General features: G+C 34.9%; 1 protein-coding gene across 1 annotated transcript; it reads left to right on the top strand.

Moving 5' to 3' along the window:
* Positions 1–13,246: 13,246 nt before the first annotated feature.
* Positions 13,247–17,488, top strand: LOC117403971 (doublesex- and mab-3-related transcription factor 2-like). The gene is made up of 4 exons (XM_034006508.3): positions 13,247–13,488; positions 13,847–14,252; positions 15,182–15,284; positions 15,969–17,488. The coding sequence occupies exons 2-4, from the start codon at positions 13,902–13,904 to the stop codon at positions 17,030–17,032; spliced, it is 1,518 nt and encodes a 505-aa protein (XP_033862399.3). The 5' UTR covers positions 13,247–13,488; positions 13,847–13,901; the 3' UTR covers positions 17,033–17,488.
* Positions 17,489–19,708: the final 2,220 nt, after the last annotated feature.

The raw sequence follows: 19,708 nt of genomic DNA, 5'->3' as shown, positions 1-19,708 counted from the left end.
CAACAAAATCATAGTTTGAGCATTAAAAGATTTCATATCAAAACATAAATCGGCCATCAGATGTTTTTTTATTTGTTTGTTTACAGCAAACCACTAATAATGAATGTAATGATCTGATCAAATAAGCACTGAATACCTCAACAACAGCAACAGACAACACTGGTACAAAAAATATACATACCTTTGTTTTTCTAGTTTACAAAGATAACAAATTGTCATGCTATTGCAGCATACTTTTTATGCATACATTTTAAATAAAAAATGTTAAAGGTTTAAAGACTATCAGATACAAAAAACATACAGTGTCCGTTACCAAATCCCTCTCCTCTTCAGCTGCTTTATAAAAGATCATTCTTACTAACAATTAATAGTAAAACTAATGGCTAATAATTTATTGCAATGGCGCAGTGTATTTTACTGAAAATCTTTCAAAACTGAAGCACACCATTATATATATATATATATATATATATATATATATATATATATATATATATATATATATATTTATTATTATTATTATTATTATTATTATTATTTATTTCTTAGCTGACGCCCTTATCCAGGGCGACTTACAATTGTTACAAGATATCACATTATTTTTACATACAATTACCCATTTATACAGTTGGGTTTTTACTGGAGCAATCTAGGTAAAGTACCTTGCTCAAAGATACAGCAGCAGTGTCCCCTAATGAACCCACAACCCTCCGGTCAAGAGTTCAGAGCCCTAACCACTACTCCACACTGCTGCCCTATATATATATATATATATATATATATATATATATATATATATATATATATATATATATATATATATATATATATATATATAGTAGTGCACAGTAATAAAAGAAAATACTGTGGTTTGGATTTTATGGTACCATGACAAATACAATTGCTAGAAATGGCAAACACTTTCTTCTCTTTGTCCTGTTCTTTGAAGAATTAAAACATTTTAAAAGAACATTTCAGTGAAATTCTTCTCAGGAGTCTGATAAATGTTGTAATTATTGAGTGAATGCATCGTGTATCAGCTCTTTAATCATATAAAAAACCTTTCATTAGTTTAAAAGTATTTCTGCATCACCTCCTTTGCATGAAATACCACCATTCTGGGGTGATTTAGACATTTTTTTTAACTGTACAGTGCCTTAATGGTCAAGGAGTCGGTTTTATTTTATTTTCATATCACTGAGCATAAACTAATTAGAGTAAATCTTTAAGGAATGGCCACGTATCTAAAATCATTTAATATGAGAGTAATTTACTGTCTGCTAGAAACACCACATGCAGCTTGATAATAATAATAATAATAATAATAATAATAATAATAATAATAATAATAATAATAATAATAATAATAATATAGATGGTTTACATGTGCCTTGTGATGACCATAGAAGGCTAGTGATTTATTGACAGGACAGTGACATTCTTTCTTTACTTGAACCTTATCATCTACACCAGGGGATTTAAAAAAGAGCTATAAACAAAGGCTACAGAAAATGTAGAGAATAGTTCTTACCATTCTTACCATGAAGGTAATTATTATAGTAACAGGAAATTATATACAACACACATTCAAACACAATCTACTATATGAGAAACTGTTTGAATCTAGTCCCATACTTTGCCTGATCTCTTTGTAGCTGAAATGGTGGGAGAACAGTGTATTGGACACACAGGGGAAAAACATTGGAAGGGTGTTCAAAAGCAACCACCGTCCAATTACAATAGCCTTTTAAAACACCCAGAAATCAGCGTGTCTCCTATAACTCTTTCCAAGGATTCTTATAACTAGGATATTGTACAAGACAATTAACGGGAAAGATGAAAACAGTTCAACATACAAAGGTGTTGATTTCCGTTTTAAATGTTTGTTTGTTTTTTAACTGTTGAAAAATTACCCACGAGGACTAACAAGATATTCAAGGTAAGATTTGCTGCATAATTAAACCACAGAACAATCTGACACAATAAATCTACTCTGAAGTGGACCATGGTATATGGTATCCTTTAGATTGAAGTGGATTGGTGAGGCTCTGCATAAAATGTTGCATAGTGCCGTCTCCGCACAGGGTCTGGCTGTAGCCTGTATTACTCACCTAGAACACACAGTAACATTCAAGCAAGCAAGTGGAAAATTATTTTTAAATATTACGGCTACAGATCTCACGACGGGACAAATGTCGTTTAACACACGTTGCAAGATAACTTCTGGGAGATCCCTGGGAGACCAATGTGTAAAGCATGATCCACTTTTCATACATGTATTTAAAGTAACAGTAGTTGGGCTGTTTATAAAATAATATGACATTTCCAGCACGTTGTAACCATCACGCTTTATGCGCCATTTAATTAGACGCAACCACAAAAAAAAAAAAAAATCTTTGAAAATAAATCTGATCTGGTCCTCACAAAGGTGGGAATCTGCCCTGACGTATCAAGGAACATTCATGATTCACCTGGGCAAGCTTTAAATACTCTCTTAGGGACTTTTTTAGTTTACCGTTGGGAGTTTCACCTTTAATTGAACGAAAGTATATCTGCAGATTACGTGTCTGTTGTCACATTGATATTTTTCCATCTGTATCGAATCATATGTAGCCCGCTCATATTAAGGTAATTCACTTTACATCCGTTTTTCAATACGTGCGCAATCTTTACAATGACGGATGCAAGGCATGAGAACATTTTACAAGTGGCAGTGCACAGGGTTCAAACACATGGAAAAATACAAATGTAGCAATAGTCAAGGCCGTTTCTGCAAACATGCCTTTATGATACAGTAGTTCAATTAAAGGTGAATAAGAAAATGCCCATCTTATAGACCGTATTTGTCATTTACTGAAGATTATGCGACAACCATCATTTTAAAATCCTATTAAAACACAACAATGAATTACAGTTCCTTAAAATCCCATCTGAAATAAATAAACCCCCTTCACTTAGCCACTCCACCATGAAATATGCACAGCGTCGATGCAGCAGATCATTCGAAACATTTCTAGGTTATGCATCAAAACCCTGTTGATGATTAATAATATAAGCGTGGTACAAGTGCATGGCCTTTTTAACAATAAAACCTGGGCAACACCCCCACCTAGTGGTAGTACCACTTACATATTGTTTTTGGCTGTAATGCTATGGGGTTAAAGTAAAACAACTCTTCACTGATGTTAACCATCTCAATCTCAATAAACATAAACCGTATTAAAATTAATGGATGGGTCTGAGCCTCTCGTATCTCACATGTATATGTCTCATTTGAATAATATATCATGCCACACAGTCAGCCAACTGATTTCAGATCTGTTTTTCTATATCTTTAGACATGCCATTTGATATGACCCTGACATATGACCACTTTTTCTTTTTCAATCGTTTTTTTGTTTAAAATACAGGGAGCCACCAGGGTGCAGTGTAACACAAACCAGTGAATACAAAACAAGTGCATTTTAGACAAAGCAGTGTTACTTACGCAAGCATCCTAGTGCCAATAAAAAAAAAAGTATTCCTAGGTAGGACTTGATATCTCCTAGGTAGGACCTTTTAACTCATACGTAGGACTTGATATCTCCTAGGTAGGACCTGTTAACTCATACGTAGGACTTTATATCTCCTAGGTAGGACCTGTTAACTCATACGTAGGACTTGATATCTCCTAGGTAGGACCTGTTAACTCATACGTAGGACTTGATATCTCCTAGGTAGGACCTTTTAACTCATACGTAGGACTTGATATCTCCTAGGTAGGACCTTTTAACTCATACGTAGGACTTGATATCTCCTAGGTCGGATCTTTTAACTCATACGTAGGACTTGATATCTCATAGGTAGGACCTTTTAACTCATACGTAGGACTTGATATCTCATAGGTAGGACCTTTTAACTCATACGTAGGACTTGATATCTCCTAGGTAGGACCTGTTAACTCTTACGTAGGACTTGATATCTCCTAGGTAGGACCTTTTAACTCATACGTAGGACTTGATATCTCATAGGTAGGACCTTTTAACTCATACGTAGGACTTGATATCTCCTAGGTAGGACCTGTTAACTCTTACGTAGGACTTGATATCTCCTAGGTAGGACCTTTTAACTCATACGTAGGACTTGATATCTCATAGGTAGGACCTTTTAACTCATACGTAGGACTTGATATCTCCTAGGTCGGATCTTTTAACTCATACGTAGGACTTGATATCTCATAGGTAGGACCTTTTAACTCATACGTAGGACTTGATATCTCATAGGTAGGACCTTTTAACTCATACGTAGGACTTGATATCTCCTAGGTAGGACCTGTTAACTCTTACGTAGGACTTGATATCTCATAGGTAGGACCTTTTAACTCATACGTAGGACTTGATATCTCATAGGTAGGACCTGTTAACTCTTACGTAGGACTTTATATCTCCTAGGTAGGACCTTTTAACTCATACGTAGGACTTGATATCTCCTAGGTAGGACCTGTTAACTCTTACGTAGGACTTGATATCTCCTAGGTAGGACCTTTTAACTCCTACGTAGGACTTTATATCTTCAATGTAAGACTTTTTCTTTTAAGTCCTACGTAGGAGATACTTTTTTTGTTTTTTAAATTGGCACTAGGACGCTTCCGTAGTTATTCTGAACTCTATAAATAAATTAAACTGGTTCAATCAATACAACAAGCTGTACTTTTCATAGATCACCGCCACCTTATTCCTATAGTTCAGAAGCCCATATTTTGAGATTTACCAGAGAACTACATACTGTTATATAGTAGTGGCCAAACTTTACTTTAATGTAATATATAATGTAATGAACATAAGCCATGTAAAAACACAGTATTTAATGTAGAAAAACACAAAAACATGAACTACACACTGTATTGCAGTGTGGGTTCTGAGGAGTTTGCCATTTTATTTGAAGTATATGAATTAATTTATATGAATGACTTGTTCACTTAAACCTCTTTTGCACAAAGATTGCAAACTATTTGAATGTAGGACTCTGTGTTAAAATATATCACTATGTTTAAGACCCATCATTTTGCTTAAAATTGACTAAAATAACAAACGACAAATTTTGTGCCTACTAAGCTCAGACGCACCTGTTTCTATTGAACAGATGGATACGATGCACATTTTAGTAATTAGTTCAATACCCCTTGACCTAGGCAATTCACAACAACACAGCATGTAATGATAGAAAAAAAACAGGAGAAAGCTCAAGCGATGTATTTGTCAAAGCTGTATCATATGAATCTAACATATAATGATTGGTTTAGGTCGGATTTTATATGCCAAGATTTGGCTGAACAATACAGTGCAATTTACATTCATGAAATCATAGATTCAAATGAGTATTCTGAGTTCATCAACATGCTGTATACCCCAAATCACCTCTGTCTTCCAGCTGCTCCTGTCTGTGAATGCACACATGTATTTTACATCCACAAAGGGTTAATGAGTGACACACACAGCTTCTCAAAGGTAACCTGATGGGCTGTGTCCTCTGTCGGATGACCCACGGTCAATGTCCCTGCCAAAACAGAATTTTCATAACAAACCTCTCAGCTCCTCAGTTTAGGTCACGCCTGCCGTGTTTTCCTTATACTGATATGACTTGTGAATTTAACTTAACTTCATTTTCATAACAAAGCACATTGAAACGTGTCTGCTGGGGGTCATGCAATGCAATACAAAAACACTGGACCATCACGTAGTTACACTAGGATCTGTGCTACATTAACAGTGTTGTTTTTTCTTCAAATCCACCTGTTGTGTTGCTTGACACAGAATTTGATTATTCCTCAGGGGATTGCAAACAAACCATCACTGTTCAGCATGTGCATGTGTCCGTGTGGCAATAAAGGAATAGACAACAACATTTTGCCTTCATTACATCTGTACAAATGCATCAAAAAGGTCAGGTGCCACAGTAAGCTGTCTTAGCAAACAGTTTCCTACAAGAGTTTGCAGGAACATAACATACTGTCACTATGATCTAAGCAATTCTAACCTTGAGCAAGTCACTTAACCTCCTTGTGCTCCGTCTTTCGGGTGAGACATTGTTATAAGTGACTCTGCAGCTGACGCATAGTTCACACACCCTAGTCTCTGTAAGTTGCCTTGGTTGTGTTTTTGGCATTATAGAGAAAGGGGGGAAAAATTGCTTAAATCACTAACGTTTACATAATTCTAAAATTGATTATTATATTATTATAGTATTTTAAAAACAATAAACTTGATCTGCTGCAACATACATTCATATATATATATATATATATATATATATATATATATATATATATATATATATTGCACACACTCACTTCTAATGCTCCAGTGTATAATGCCAGCGGTTTTTGGCATAAAATGCCATCAGATGGTAAACTGTTATAATTATTTCAAATTTTCTTCAACAGAATTATTGTACTTAACTGAATTCCAACCCAATAATTACACCTGCAACTACAAGGGCAACTAACTGAATCTTTCAGCAATATTTTTTCCATATTTTTTCCATGTCAATTCGGAGCGTGTGTTACTGCTGCCACCTACAGGACATTCATATGGCCTTATACAATGCAAAAAAAAAAAAAAAGAGGCCTTCAACGTTACACACCTTGCACCGAAAACCAGGGAAAGAAGTCATGATAATAAATAAATAAATAAGTTTTACATTTAAAGCGGAAGTACACAATTAATATTTAAAAATCGCTTTGGAATACTAGTGTGAATAAAACATGTAGTCGTCTCTCCCCCTCCCCCTCCCTTATTTGGCGAATGGTAATTTATAAATCTGGACATATGCATAGGGTACAGACTATGGGAGGTTCAAATTTAACATTTGTTGATACATGAATGATATTTAATGCAAGTATTTATTATGTGAAGCTACAATTCAATATTCGATACTTGCTTAAATTTAACATTTAATGAATTGTCCTTCATGATTTAATTTGTGTTAATTTCACTTCCCATAACAGACTATGGTTATAAAGCCGTCACATTAATTCCCTCTCTTTTTTCAAACACAGGTGCAGTGGAAAGAGGGAGTTATTTTCACAGATGGAAAAGCCCTTCTCTGACACTCTTAACATATGGGGGCCAGAAAAGTTGCATTTGTTAGCGCTGGTAATGGTTACAATCCGTGAACTGCTTACTCGCGCGTGAAGCAGCCTGCTATCTGTTCAGCGGAGGGATGTTTGGATCGGTCTCCTTTAAGTATTTTGCAGTGGGAGGGTACTAGCACGTTTCTTTATTATCACGGTGCTGGATCACCATTATGAAGTTATATAGGGTATACGTTTATATTCTAAATGAACATCCGAGTTCCTGGTCAAACTGCACCCCTGTATTTGTTCAGCTTTGGGGACGCGTTCTCAAACAACATTAGAATTTCGTCCCATAAGTAAACAGTCCCCCTGGATGCCTGTGATGTGTAACTAATGGAGTGCTAAAACTATTATGACTGGTTAAACGCTCAGCGAAATGCACGTGTTGCCAATCCATCACGTCCCTAACGCTAATTAACATAAACAGGGGCACACTAAACCCACAGATCTCTTACAACATTATACAGATCGGATTACTCTTTAGTGCAATTTACAAATGTGGAGACACGCAAGGGGATCGAACTGTTCGGTAGCAGGCAAACAATAACTACGCGTAGTGCAAGCATAAGACCCAACCATACATTTAAAAAATATATTCTTTAGTTTTTATAACTAAGACAGACGTGACAGATATAAAAGCATGAGATACACTTTCTAGGAAGTTCTAGGGATGTTATGTCCCTTATAAAGATTTACTATAGTAGAAGCACAGCAACGTGTAATAAAACATGCTAAAGAATATAGAGGTATGGTAATGTGTGTGTGTGTGTGTGTGTGTGTGTGTGTGTGTGTGTGTGTGTGTGTGTGTGTGTGTGTGTGTGTAAAGAAAAACACCGCAAACCATCGTAAACTAAATGCATAGTATAATCACGGAAGGAGCACGAAAACAACTCATTTAACGGGATTAACTTGTATACGATATATTCCTTAACCGGCAATTAAACTATATATATATATATATATATATATATATATATATATATATATATATATATATATATATATATATATATATATATACACACACACATATATACAAGTGATATTAACATAAACATAGTGTCTAGCCTTGGCCTTTACAGTGTAAAATCACGACACTATGTTTATGTTTAAAATCTATACACAATGGATGTTTGTGTTTATTTCTGAACACTTTCTCAGACATCCTTGTACAATTTAGATGCAATCAAGGTACACAGATAAAAAAAAAAAAAAAATTCCCAAAGATATTTATTTTCGTTTACTGATGACATTACGTTTAGCCTTGTGTTTAAATTACTTTGTAGTTTAGAAAATACAAAAAAAGATATATATATATATATATATATATATATATATATATATATATATATATATATATAGTTTACCTAATAGCCACACAGTTTGTTTTATGAACAATTAGACAGGTGGCCTTCACCGAATTAGAAATGTATTTTTGTGATTCTAAAACTAGTCCTGGGATGAATACTTTTAGTAATCGAATACATTTGACATGGAATTAGAAATATAATATAATAAACATCACAATACGTATTGACAGACCTTAAAACATTTAGGAGTTTAATTATGAGTTTTAATAACAGTACAATTTCCAGAAGAAATATTAGAAATAATTAAAATCAATATACGTTTTTATATATTTCCCTATAGCGTTTTTTTGTCTTTAATATATACATTGCAACATGGTTTCTCTGATAATACATTAAAACCTCATTAAATAGACCGCAGAACACGCCTGCGGACACATTTATGAAATCACTTGGGAAATTTAAAAATAGTTTAAAAAATAATAATATCTTATCATTATTTATTTATTTGGCTGACGCCTAGTAAGTACGTTTTAAAAATGCATCTTTTGAATGCATTAATAATAATAAAATGAATGCTCCTATACACTTCGGCGACGACTACCAATACTAATAAAAACCACTGTCTATTATTATTATATATTAGAAATCGCTATGGACCTTAATATTTGAACTTATTTCACAGTTTTACATAAAATACATTTTAAAACATCGCCTAATCCTGTTTTATTTATTTTGTATAAGTCATACAAGAAATAGGCCCTGTGTTAACCTGCACATTAAATATAACTGCAGTATCCTTGCAAATCTATTAAAATCCATATTTAAACCAACATATTAAAAGGAGAGGTCTATGGCCTACTTCACAGAATCAAGAATACTAATATGCCGGGGAAGAGATTAGTATTTCTTTGTTTCAAATGGACCGGTTACATCTCACAACACAAGGCACGGGATTCTCCTTGGCTCGCCAGTGTAATCTGTTCTGAGGATTGAGGAACAGGGCAAGTTCAAAGCATTCTTTTGCTGGGAATTGCACCCGGGGTAGCAGTTTGGTTGTAACCCTACTAATAAATTAAAGAGGAAGAGAAACTGGCAAATCTGCACCTGCAGGCTTGACATCTTCACCACATGTGAGAAAGCAGCACAACACTAAAACAGGCCCCAACGTTTATACTGCATTTATTGAAACACCGAGGCAAGCCACTGGACAGTATGGTCTTATCATTTACACACCGATTTTCAAATATGTTTGACCAATAATGTGATACCTATGCTTCTATTTATAGGCGTAATTTACGCGGGGGACACTGAGGACATGCCCCCCCCCCCCCCCCCCCCCCCAAAAGATGTGGACATGTCCCCCTCACATTGCAGGTGTACTAAAACTTTTATTTCACGATAATTTATTGGTATAATCACAAGTCAGTATTGAAGTTAATGGGGAAAAATGGGATCGGATCCGGGATCACTGGAGCCGGATCATGAGATGGTGTTTTACTACGAGGATCTGGATCAGGCTCCACTGATCCGTAATATTGATCCGATCCTGGGGCTGCACACACCTTAACTAGGGAAACTGACTGATGAGAAGTGAACATACGTGGCGCGTAGTTTAAAGACCCCGGCTGACAAATTTGTATACAGCCTGAGATCACAGTAATGTTGGGAACAATGGCAAACAGATGGACAAGGATAGAGGAGGATGCACTCCATCCAAAACACAGGAAAATGGTTTAAGTTTGTAATTCACTGTTTAGTAATGTTATCACACTCAGGTTTCTGTCTGCTTACATCTTAACCTAAATTGAAACAGTAAAAATAAAACAAGAAAATGACCTTTGTGCAAATATAGACATCAATAAAAATTGAATACATTACCAATGACTTTTTACACAATTATGATACCAAATTAATCACGATGTATTACTGATTCCAAATTAATGTTTAAAGACATCGCAAAGACTCTCCCATCTCAATTTATCAATGTTCCAAAAACTCACTCTTGATCACATTTTACTAAACATTTTAAACCAATAAATAAACAATTACCATAGCATTACTGCATAGTAAAGTGGATTATAACAGGCCTAGTTAATATATCACAGCAATGCTAACAGTTAGAGCCCATAAGAAAACGACGAAGATGAAGATCATTTGTCAACAAAATAATTAACAACATGAGTAACGATCTCTGTATTCAATAGATTATTACGTGTAAAATATATCACTGTGTGTGCAAATCAATAGGGTTTGTGTTTTTAAGCCAATGTCTTCATACTTTATAAAATAGACTATATATTGTGCAGTTTTTTTAATGTCTCTGATAAAATGTGTCTTGCATGACACGCCATATGTAGAGAATTGCGCCTGACAACAACTGTGACCAGCAAAATACAGTAGGGTAATAAGCAAAATACAATCTGCAGGGGGCGGTATAAAGCCTAAATTGGCTCGTGAATATTAAAAATATTGTGACATGTGACATTGTGGAATGGAGATAAACAGCCGCTCGAATAAATGTAATGTATTAGAAAACACAAAGCAAATAAATACATAAATAAATAAAATCATTTCAAGCAACATTTTTTTTTTCAATCGATCGTGCAATATTCCCCGTGGTTATTGCAAACTCTATGTTATAATGTACAATAGTGGCTCACGGTGTTTTGCTTTGTTATTCAGTATCAGTTTCACAAGCAGAGAATCAAACTTTCCCAACGTAACAAGTCCTTGGACGTTCCCAACCCTTTAATGTCAAATCCCAAGGGGATACAGTTTACATTCTGCGGGTATTCACCTTTCAGTCATGTTTGTAATTCACACAGTAGCAAGCTACACATAATCACGTGGCAGCTCCAGACCCGTTTCTTTTCTTTAAAGTGTATACAACAGAAGTATGTCAGGTCAAATAGGACAAATGACAAAGTGTGTTGTGTGTACCCTTCTGCGCTCTGATTGTGTTTTTACAGTTGTGTTTGTTGTGTAAACTCAAATAATCGCAGGCAAACTTATTTTACACTGTGTAGAAACACTTCATTAAAGCAGTTGCTAAAGGCGCTATGCGGAATTGAGGTAGATACGAATTTAAAATACTGCCGATGCATGATTATTATTAAGTTTAGCAACATCATTTTTTTTTTCTACAAAGAAAACAGAATCTTAATGCTGAAAAGCTTCAAACAAATACATACATGTTTTTCATAAATGCACTGTGAACTCAGCAACGGGATACCTGCTTCTGTCGATAATAGGGCCTATTTAAATGTTACCATCTTTGTATAAGACAAACATACCATAACAAATCCAAATACGTTTGCTCCGGTAAGCAATGGGAAATATGTTACAGTTAAAATGTTTTTTATCAGTCACACACCAGTAAACAAGTTACACCTAGGCTGTGAACAAATCAAAACTTTGACAACCGCACTTAACAAAACTGTATTTAATAGCTTTTTCTTTTTATGAGTAGAAGAAATATGATACTTACAAAAAAAGAAAACGCTGTTAAATACAGTTTTTTTTAAGTGTGATTAGCGGGTTGTCAAAGTTTTGATTTGGCCCGGGCCCTAGTTTGATATCGGGTTAATACCACCAACCAAAGAGGAATCAAAAGAACACAATGGCGGACATTTGTTACTAAATTTTTCTTCATCTGAACATGTTTAATAATAATTACATTTTTTAATTTAAATTTAAACTACGTGTATTGTTCAGTATGCTCGTAATTATAGTTCCATACAGACATGGCTGACCTATTATTAATTAAAATAATGTATACTTGATAATATACAAATAATGATAATGTAAATACATTGTTTATATATATATATATATATATATATATATATATATATATATATATATATATATATATATATATAGGCTTGATCATGCGAATAAGATTAGTCTATTTTAAATGATTGTGACTTTTTTAAAGCGGAAATTGCGTTTTGTACACAATACATATAAAGTACCGTCCTTACCTAGGCTAGTTTATTTTGCTTGATCTATTTCAGTATATTTTTAGTCAATTCCTCCTGACGGCTTTGCCTATGAAATTTGAATCCTTATGAAAACAACACCATTTGCATATGCAAGCTTCGATTTGAATAGTCTACTTCAGGGTCATTTCATTATCAGCCGGGTTTTGCTTTACGAGCACGCAGACTTAGCAGCCCTTCACACACTGAAATGCATTTACTGGAAAGAAACAATAGCCCCTATACTAGATTTGCATTTTCATATTTTGTATTGTGCCACATTTAAAATAATTGTCCATTATTAATATAGAAGGTCAATTTACATATTCTAAGATGGAAATCATTTGATGGTTTTAAAAAGTATGGGCTTATTTATTGTAAAATAACGATTAAATACTAAAACGAAACAAAAAACAAACAAACAAAAAAACCCAAATTCCGTAAACATGCATTTTTTTTTTTTTACTGGTAGCTTTGTTTTAAAAAATAAACAAAAAACAAAAAAATAAATCTGCACATTTGCTCCGTGTACAATGCTGTAGTTTCCTGTAATTGTATAATTGTACATCAGATCAGATTAATGACATTTATTGACCCCACATTCATTTGAATTTAACTTTCAAATTATTGTGTCCTTGTTTTGTTATATTTGTAATGAATTACTCGCTCATTTGATCATTTGATGTTAATCGTTTTTATTACTGATGTTGTAATTCACTAAACCCGTTTCAACCTTTAACCGCAAAGACTGGAAGGTCCAATGAACTCTCTGGTATTAAAGTTTATCCAATCATCAGACGAGGCGCTGTGTCCTCTCGCTGATAATAGAGGAGGTGCTTGGCGTGTTCTTGTACTGAAAGTCTCGGTGGACATGCAAGTGACAACATCGTTGAACATCTAGGATACCTGTAGCCAATTTGCGCTTCGTATCGCTATTGTTACATGCTCACCATAGATACACCTATTGACTGAATACTTAAAAAAAAAAACATTAAAAGCGACTTTAATGTTGACACTTTTCATAGGAAACCCCACTCTCAGAATTTCAGGATTTAAAGCAACTGTCATCTTCTGCTCTTTCAAGGTAAGTTAGCTATTCAAATGTTCATGGTAGGATGATACAATTCAATACTGTGATCTACAAAGAGAATGAACAGTATATTCAAAACGTGCCAAGATCTTTTTTTGAAGTTAATTATTTTTGGCATTCATTTCTTATATCTGAATATCTTTTAACATTTTCTTTGCATTGAAATTTAAATAATTACAAACATAGAATCGTAATATAGCCTATTTATAATCTGTATTTTAAACAGTGTTTATTATTTGTTTAGAAGTCCTTCGGGATATATATGATGGCAAAAATTAATTTTAGGAAACTAGTCTGGATGGTATTTGCTCATTAAATGGTACGTTTTTTTTTTTTTTTTTTTTTTTAACAGAAGAGGAAACGAAGCCAGGTGATCTGAACACGAAAAAGGTCTCTCTCGTTTAAACATGACGGATCTTCTGGTTCCCGAGCTCGAGATAGACGTAGAGAGTCTGGAAACAGAAAGCGATGACCAGGCAGAATTTGGTGTAGGTCTGTCCGGAGCTGGAGAGGACGAACCTGGATGCAAGCACCACGAGAGGTCGGATCAGCACTCCCAGGGATCGGGAGATCAGAGAAAGCTCAGCCGAACCCCGAAGTGTGCCCGCTGCAGGAATCACGGAGTGGTTTCGTGCCTTAAAGGGCACAAGCGGTTCTGTAGATGGAGGGACTGTCAGTGTGCCAACTGTCTGCTGGTGGTGGAGAGGCAGAGAGTGATGGCAGCGCAAGTGGCACTCAGGAGGCAGCAGGCGACAGAGGTGAGCGTCTGGGTACATCAATACTAGTCTGTATCTGGGAGTGGTTATCTAGCAGCGTACTGCATAAAGAACATTCTAGTTTTATAGTTAAGATGTGTGTTCTTATTTGTCATATAACTCTCTGTCATATAACAGAAAAAATACAATTAAAAAATTAAACGAAAATACATTTAATCATCAGGTACACACTATCCTAAAATGAATATAATTATTTGTTGTAAGTATTTACCAATGTTTAGGTCCCGTGATCGATAATATAAACGTCATACAGTTATTTATTTTAAATGATTGTTTACAGCTGTAATGTCTGTGATGTACAGTTTTTTTACGTCTTAAATATAGTGAACAGTCTATTTGTTTTAAAAGGTTTTATGGTTAATATTGGCTCGCATTAAAACAAATATATCAGACTAAACATATGTGTGTGTGTGTGTGTGTGTGTGTGTGTGTGTGTGTTTTAGTTTCATAGATAGGCCTATCTTTTACGTTGCCTTCAACACCTACCTGTATATTACGAAATGCCTATATTTTACAACAATTATAATTGGATTATTTTAAGGGTGTTTTGAATTCTATCAATTTAATGGAAATTATTTCGTTTAATAGATAAAAACACAGTTTAGTGACGGATTTTCCATGTTTGCTGTTTTGAACATTAAAAAAATCTCTTCAATTAAAAATGTGAATTTTCGTTTTAACCCCTTTAAATAAACCCCCAGAATAATATATTTTACCTTCCCGTTTCTACTACGACTACTACAAATAACACTACTACGACTACTACTACTACAACGACTAATTATTAGTTAAAGTTTGGCGCCATGAGCATTTCCACCAGTGTCTCCTTTGCAGTATTGCTTTTTGTCTCTGTAGAGTACTTGTACAGGAATGTTATATTGATCTATAATGTTTATTGTTTGGTATTGCAGGATAAGAAAGGACTTTCAGGGAAACAGATGACCGCTGAGCGCAGGCCAGTCTACCAAAGACATCTCAGACCCTCCAGTATGTTGGCAAAAAGTATTCTGGAAGGTAAGGCATATTTTATATAAAAAATATTTAAAATATTTAAAGATAAAATGTATAACTAAAATAATACAATTACATTTTATTTTCCTAGCAACTGTAATTTAGGATGATCACATCACTGACAGGGCTACACCTACATGTAAATAGTTTTGTTAACAATGCTAGTAGCCTATAGTATTTCAGATAAATTTGTTTCTACAGTATCCTTTTCTTCTCTGTTTTCTCTTACTTCCTTTCTGCATTCTGACTTTTCTCTTTATCTCCTTTTCATAGCTGTCTTTGGATTTCTCTTCCTTTTTATCCTGCTATTCTTAAAGAATCATCTTTGGGCAATAATATTGCAGTAAGCTGACAGCATTACTGTTTTTTTTTATTTAGAGAATTTAATGACCAGTAGGTAAATAACTGGTTAAATATTTATTCAACACTAAAACTAGTCATAAGAAATAATGAACATATTGTTTTCACATATATTTTCCCAAGTAATACACTGTAAAAAAAGCATATTTGCATAAAGTAACCAGTTAAAGAAAGTTAGTTACGTTACACACTTTCTGTAATTAAAAAAAAGTCTAGTAGCAGTTGTAAAGAAAGTTTACAAAATATTCAGTTGTAAACTATAACACTTATATTAAGTGGTAAAGAACCAATATATATATAGTTGTATTTTTGTATTTTTTTTGGCAGGTTACCGTCCAGTACAGACAGACCCCTATCTCGGAGGAAACACATCTCTTCCTCCCCCTCTCAGTGACAGAATGAGGAAGAGGAGGGCTTTTGCAGACAAGGAGCTCGAGACCATCATGTTGGAGAGAGAATACAAAGAGCGGGATCTGCTGGAGTCCACTCAGGCTGCCGCTGCATCACTGTTTCTGCCCAGTGGTATGGTCCGTGCAGCTGAATACAACTCCTACAAGACTGCCTTCTCTGCTGGCCAAGTGGAGGCACCAGCTAAGGATGTCTACAACTTTCTACCGACTTGCCTCGACCTGTCAATGCAGTACACTGGATCTGGAAACATGGAACTGATTTCCTCAAACGTCAGCGTGGCTGCCACTTACAGACAGTATCCCCTTTCTCCACGGTTCATGGTGTGGCCCAAGTGTAGCAACATCAACGATGCTCTTCTTTACCAACAGTGCCTTCTGAATGCGTCGGCAGTCCAGAATATGAAACCAGGTGCAACTTGGGATCCAAAAATCATGCCAGTATCAGACAGCCATTCTCCAGATCAGGAATTGGGGTCTTCGAAATTGGAAAGCACACGCATTGTCCACGAAGCCTCCGATCTTCAGCAAGCCCAGGCAGAAACTCAGTGCACCTCTCAAGGACCCCGGGAGAGATCAGCCTTTTCTCCACCCAAGAGAAGTTTTGCTCAGACATTTAGCAACAGCTCCTCACCTCCTAATCAAGAGCACGTCTTGAGCAGGCTCAGTAAGGACAGTGCCAAACATGCAGTCTCGATGAAATTAAACTCATTCCACTCACTGATCCAGCAGACACTCAGTGAAAAGTCAGCCCCTGAACTGAAAGCGCCATACTGCAAGGAGCTTTTTGAGGAGGCTGCCAGAAAATACAGAGAGTGTGCAATCAAAGAAAACCAGAGCCTCAGACTAATGGACAGTTATGCAAAAGACTTATTGATATCCAAGCAAGTTGGGACAAAGCTTTCATCCAATGAGTCTTTATCATTTTCCGTTGAGTCTATTCTTAAAAGGCCTTCACCCACAGTAAATCGTGCATCTCATTAAATTTTGATGTGTTTGGTCCTTACGATTTTCATTTTTGCTCTTGTTGTATATAAATTATTATCTTTATAAATACATAGCTGTACATCTGTTTGGAACATGTTTGCTACTTCAAGTATCATTTATTGGATTTTGTTTTCACATAAAAATAAAAAAAGCAAACAATACAAAATGTCAAAAACAAGACCCCAAGTGTGATTGTTGATATATATTTATACTTGAATTGCAAGTTATTTAACCTTTGAAATAGCCAAAGAATTTTCAGTTTTAATGGACTGTGATGTAAATGTTTTATATCGTGTAAATAAGTAAGCATGTTTCATATAGCTTTTGGCATAATGAATATATATTTATGTATTTTATGACTGAAATTGGTACTGAAGAAAAATGTACATTTTAATTTTATGCACAACAATGGAAATATATTATAACAATAAACATAATTTCAATAGGAATGAAAATAAACAACCGTGTTGGTCTTCTTGTGAGCTGGTTGTTTCGCGACCCCCTTCAGAAACCTTTCTGCAACCCCCAAAGGGGTCCCGTTCCCCTGAGCGAGAACCCCGGAACTTGACAATGCTCTGAAGGTTGTGAATTACCACTGACTAACGGACCTTTCGAACCTCAGATAATTCAGATAGTATTTACATATCAGCAAAAAACGCATTAATAATGCAGTAGGGACGTTCACTTCAACTTATTTGGTCACAATGAAAATTAATATGGTGGGCTAATTTTTTTCATCCAAAACACCCAATGCATTTCATCTTGAAGATTAGATATTTATTTGCCACTGAAAGAAATAAACATATAAATGATTAAAAATGCAATACATTACATACATATAGAAACTTGAGAATAATAACCAGCACATTTAATCACCAACAAGTTTATTTATAATTCTAATGTAATTCTTCATTCTAAAGTCTGAAACCGAATGGGCTATGTGGTTGTTTAGAACACCTTAGGAAGTCAGTCAAGTTCATTCAACAGGGCTTTAATTTGACTGAGATCTGGTTAATGTGGCAGCTTTACCTGCCTGTAATGCTTCATTTATTTTCCAATGGAGAAAAGTACCAATAAGAGTACCCAATGATCCAGAAGGGTCAAGCACGGGTTTGAAGAGCTGGGAGTTTACGCCTCATCTCATTTGGTTTGTGGACATGTTTTTCTTCGAAACGCAGTGTGGGAAAACATGTGAGATTTCTTTAATTGTAGATTATTAGAGTCACCCTATATTTCATGGGATTTAACCTGTTAAATTGAGTTGTCAGTGAAATTTTGCACATGACAGCACAAACAGCTGCTGTATCCCTCACAAGTTATGTTTTATATAAAAGTATTACTTTATAAAATGTGTTATTAATTGAAGTGCAAATAACGTATTCAATAATAATACATTATTTTCTTTTGCACTCACGTTAAATTAAACCAGTGCACCTATTTTAAAATGTCAGCAATATCCTCAAGTGTGGAATATTTCACGAACTGTAAGTTTAAAATGAATTTGACATGCATTCTATTCCATTGGATTATGCTAGTGAATAAGTAATTCAGTGGTTTTGAAGCTTGTTATAAAGTGTATGAATTATACAAAGTATTGCATTTGGGTGGAAAATGAGAACTCTCTTCCACTTTGCATTCATGTCACAGTATAGTACTCAAGCATGTAAAACCTGTTAGTTTCCTTCTGGGGGATGTTACCAATGCAGGATATGCCACAGGAAAATGAATTAAAGAGAATTTGCAGGTCATTTTTTTTTTGGTATGTGCTTCCCTAAGGGAGACAGCCCAGCAAGATAATGGGTTAGGAGGCAGAGGTGAAAAGAACAGGCGCACTTCCATGTAGACCATTGTGCTGGTAAGTGACATGCTTGAAAGAAATGAAGGGGGTGTTTATACTAAAAGCATTTTAGATTAATTGGATAATTGGTGGGTGTCAGGAAGCCAACCCCCCCGAATCTCAGTCAAAGTTTGAACAACTTTGTTTTGTAGGCTTCCGTATTTATTCTCACTAGCTGTTTGTCTACCTGAGTTTCTGATAAGTTTTATCTTCATCACGATTGTTAAAAAGGCACAAAGTTAAGCCTAAATTAATTACATAATAGTTAGAGTTATGAATAATTACAAAATAGTTACTATTTGCTTTGTAAGTGAAAGTCTTTCTAATTTCTCTGTTTCACAATGACACTTTTCAATAGCTAGGTTTCAAATAGTTTTCAGTTAAGTTAGTAGCTGGGAGGTGTGGCTATGCCAACAAGGACGTTATAAAAGAATGCTTCAAATCATTTGTCAAACAGAACTTTTCTTTGGTTTATGTTAAATATACAGAAAACATTGTTTACTTTTATTTTATTACTTTAGGGAGAAGCAGACACTGCTTTGACGTGACATACCTTGATGACAAGGTAAATCCATGCTGGAATAGCTTTATCCATTGTCTGGCATCAAGGAACATATTTTACAATGGGAATCTATACAAAGCATTCCTACTTTTGCTACAGGAAAGCATTGGGATTTCAAATATGACATGCAGCTCATCTGGAATTTTCAGGCCAAATTCTTTAAAAACACGGATAGTTAATGTCATCAATTCGATCTGACTGGACCTGTCAGACTGTTTCTTAAGGGTGGGGAGTAGGTTGATGTTGATGTACTGGTTATTAATCTTTACATTAA

This window comes from Acipenser ruthenus, chromosome 2 (assembly GCF_902713425.1).
Source record: "Acipenser ruthenus chromosome 2, fAciRut3.2 maternal haplotype, whole genome shotgun sequence".
NCBI classification, from domain to species: Eukaryota; Metazoa; Chordata; class Actinopteri; order Acipenseriformes; family Acipenseridae; genus Acipenser; species Acipenser ruthenus.
Note: the sequence above shows the minus strand (reverse complement) of the source record. Positions and strands in the feature narration are given on the sequence as shown.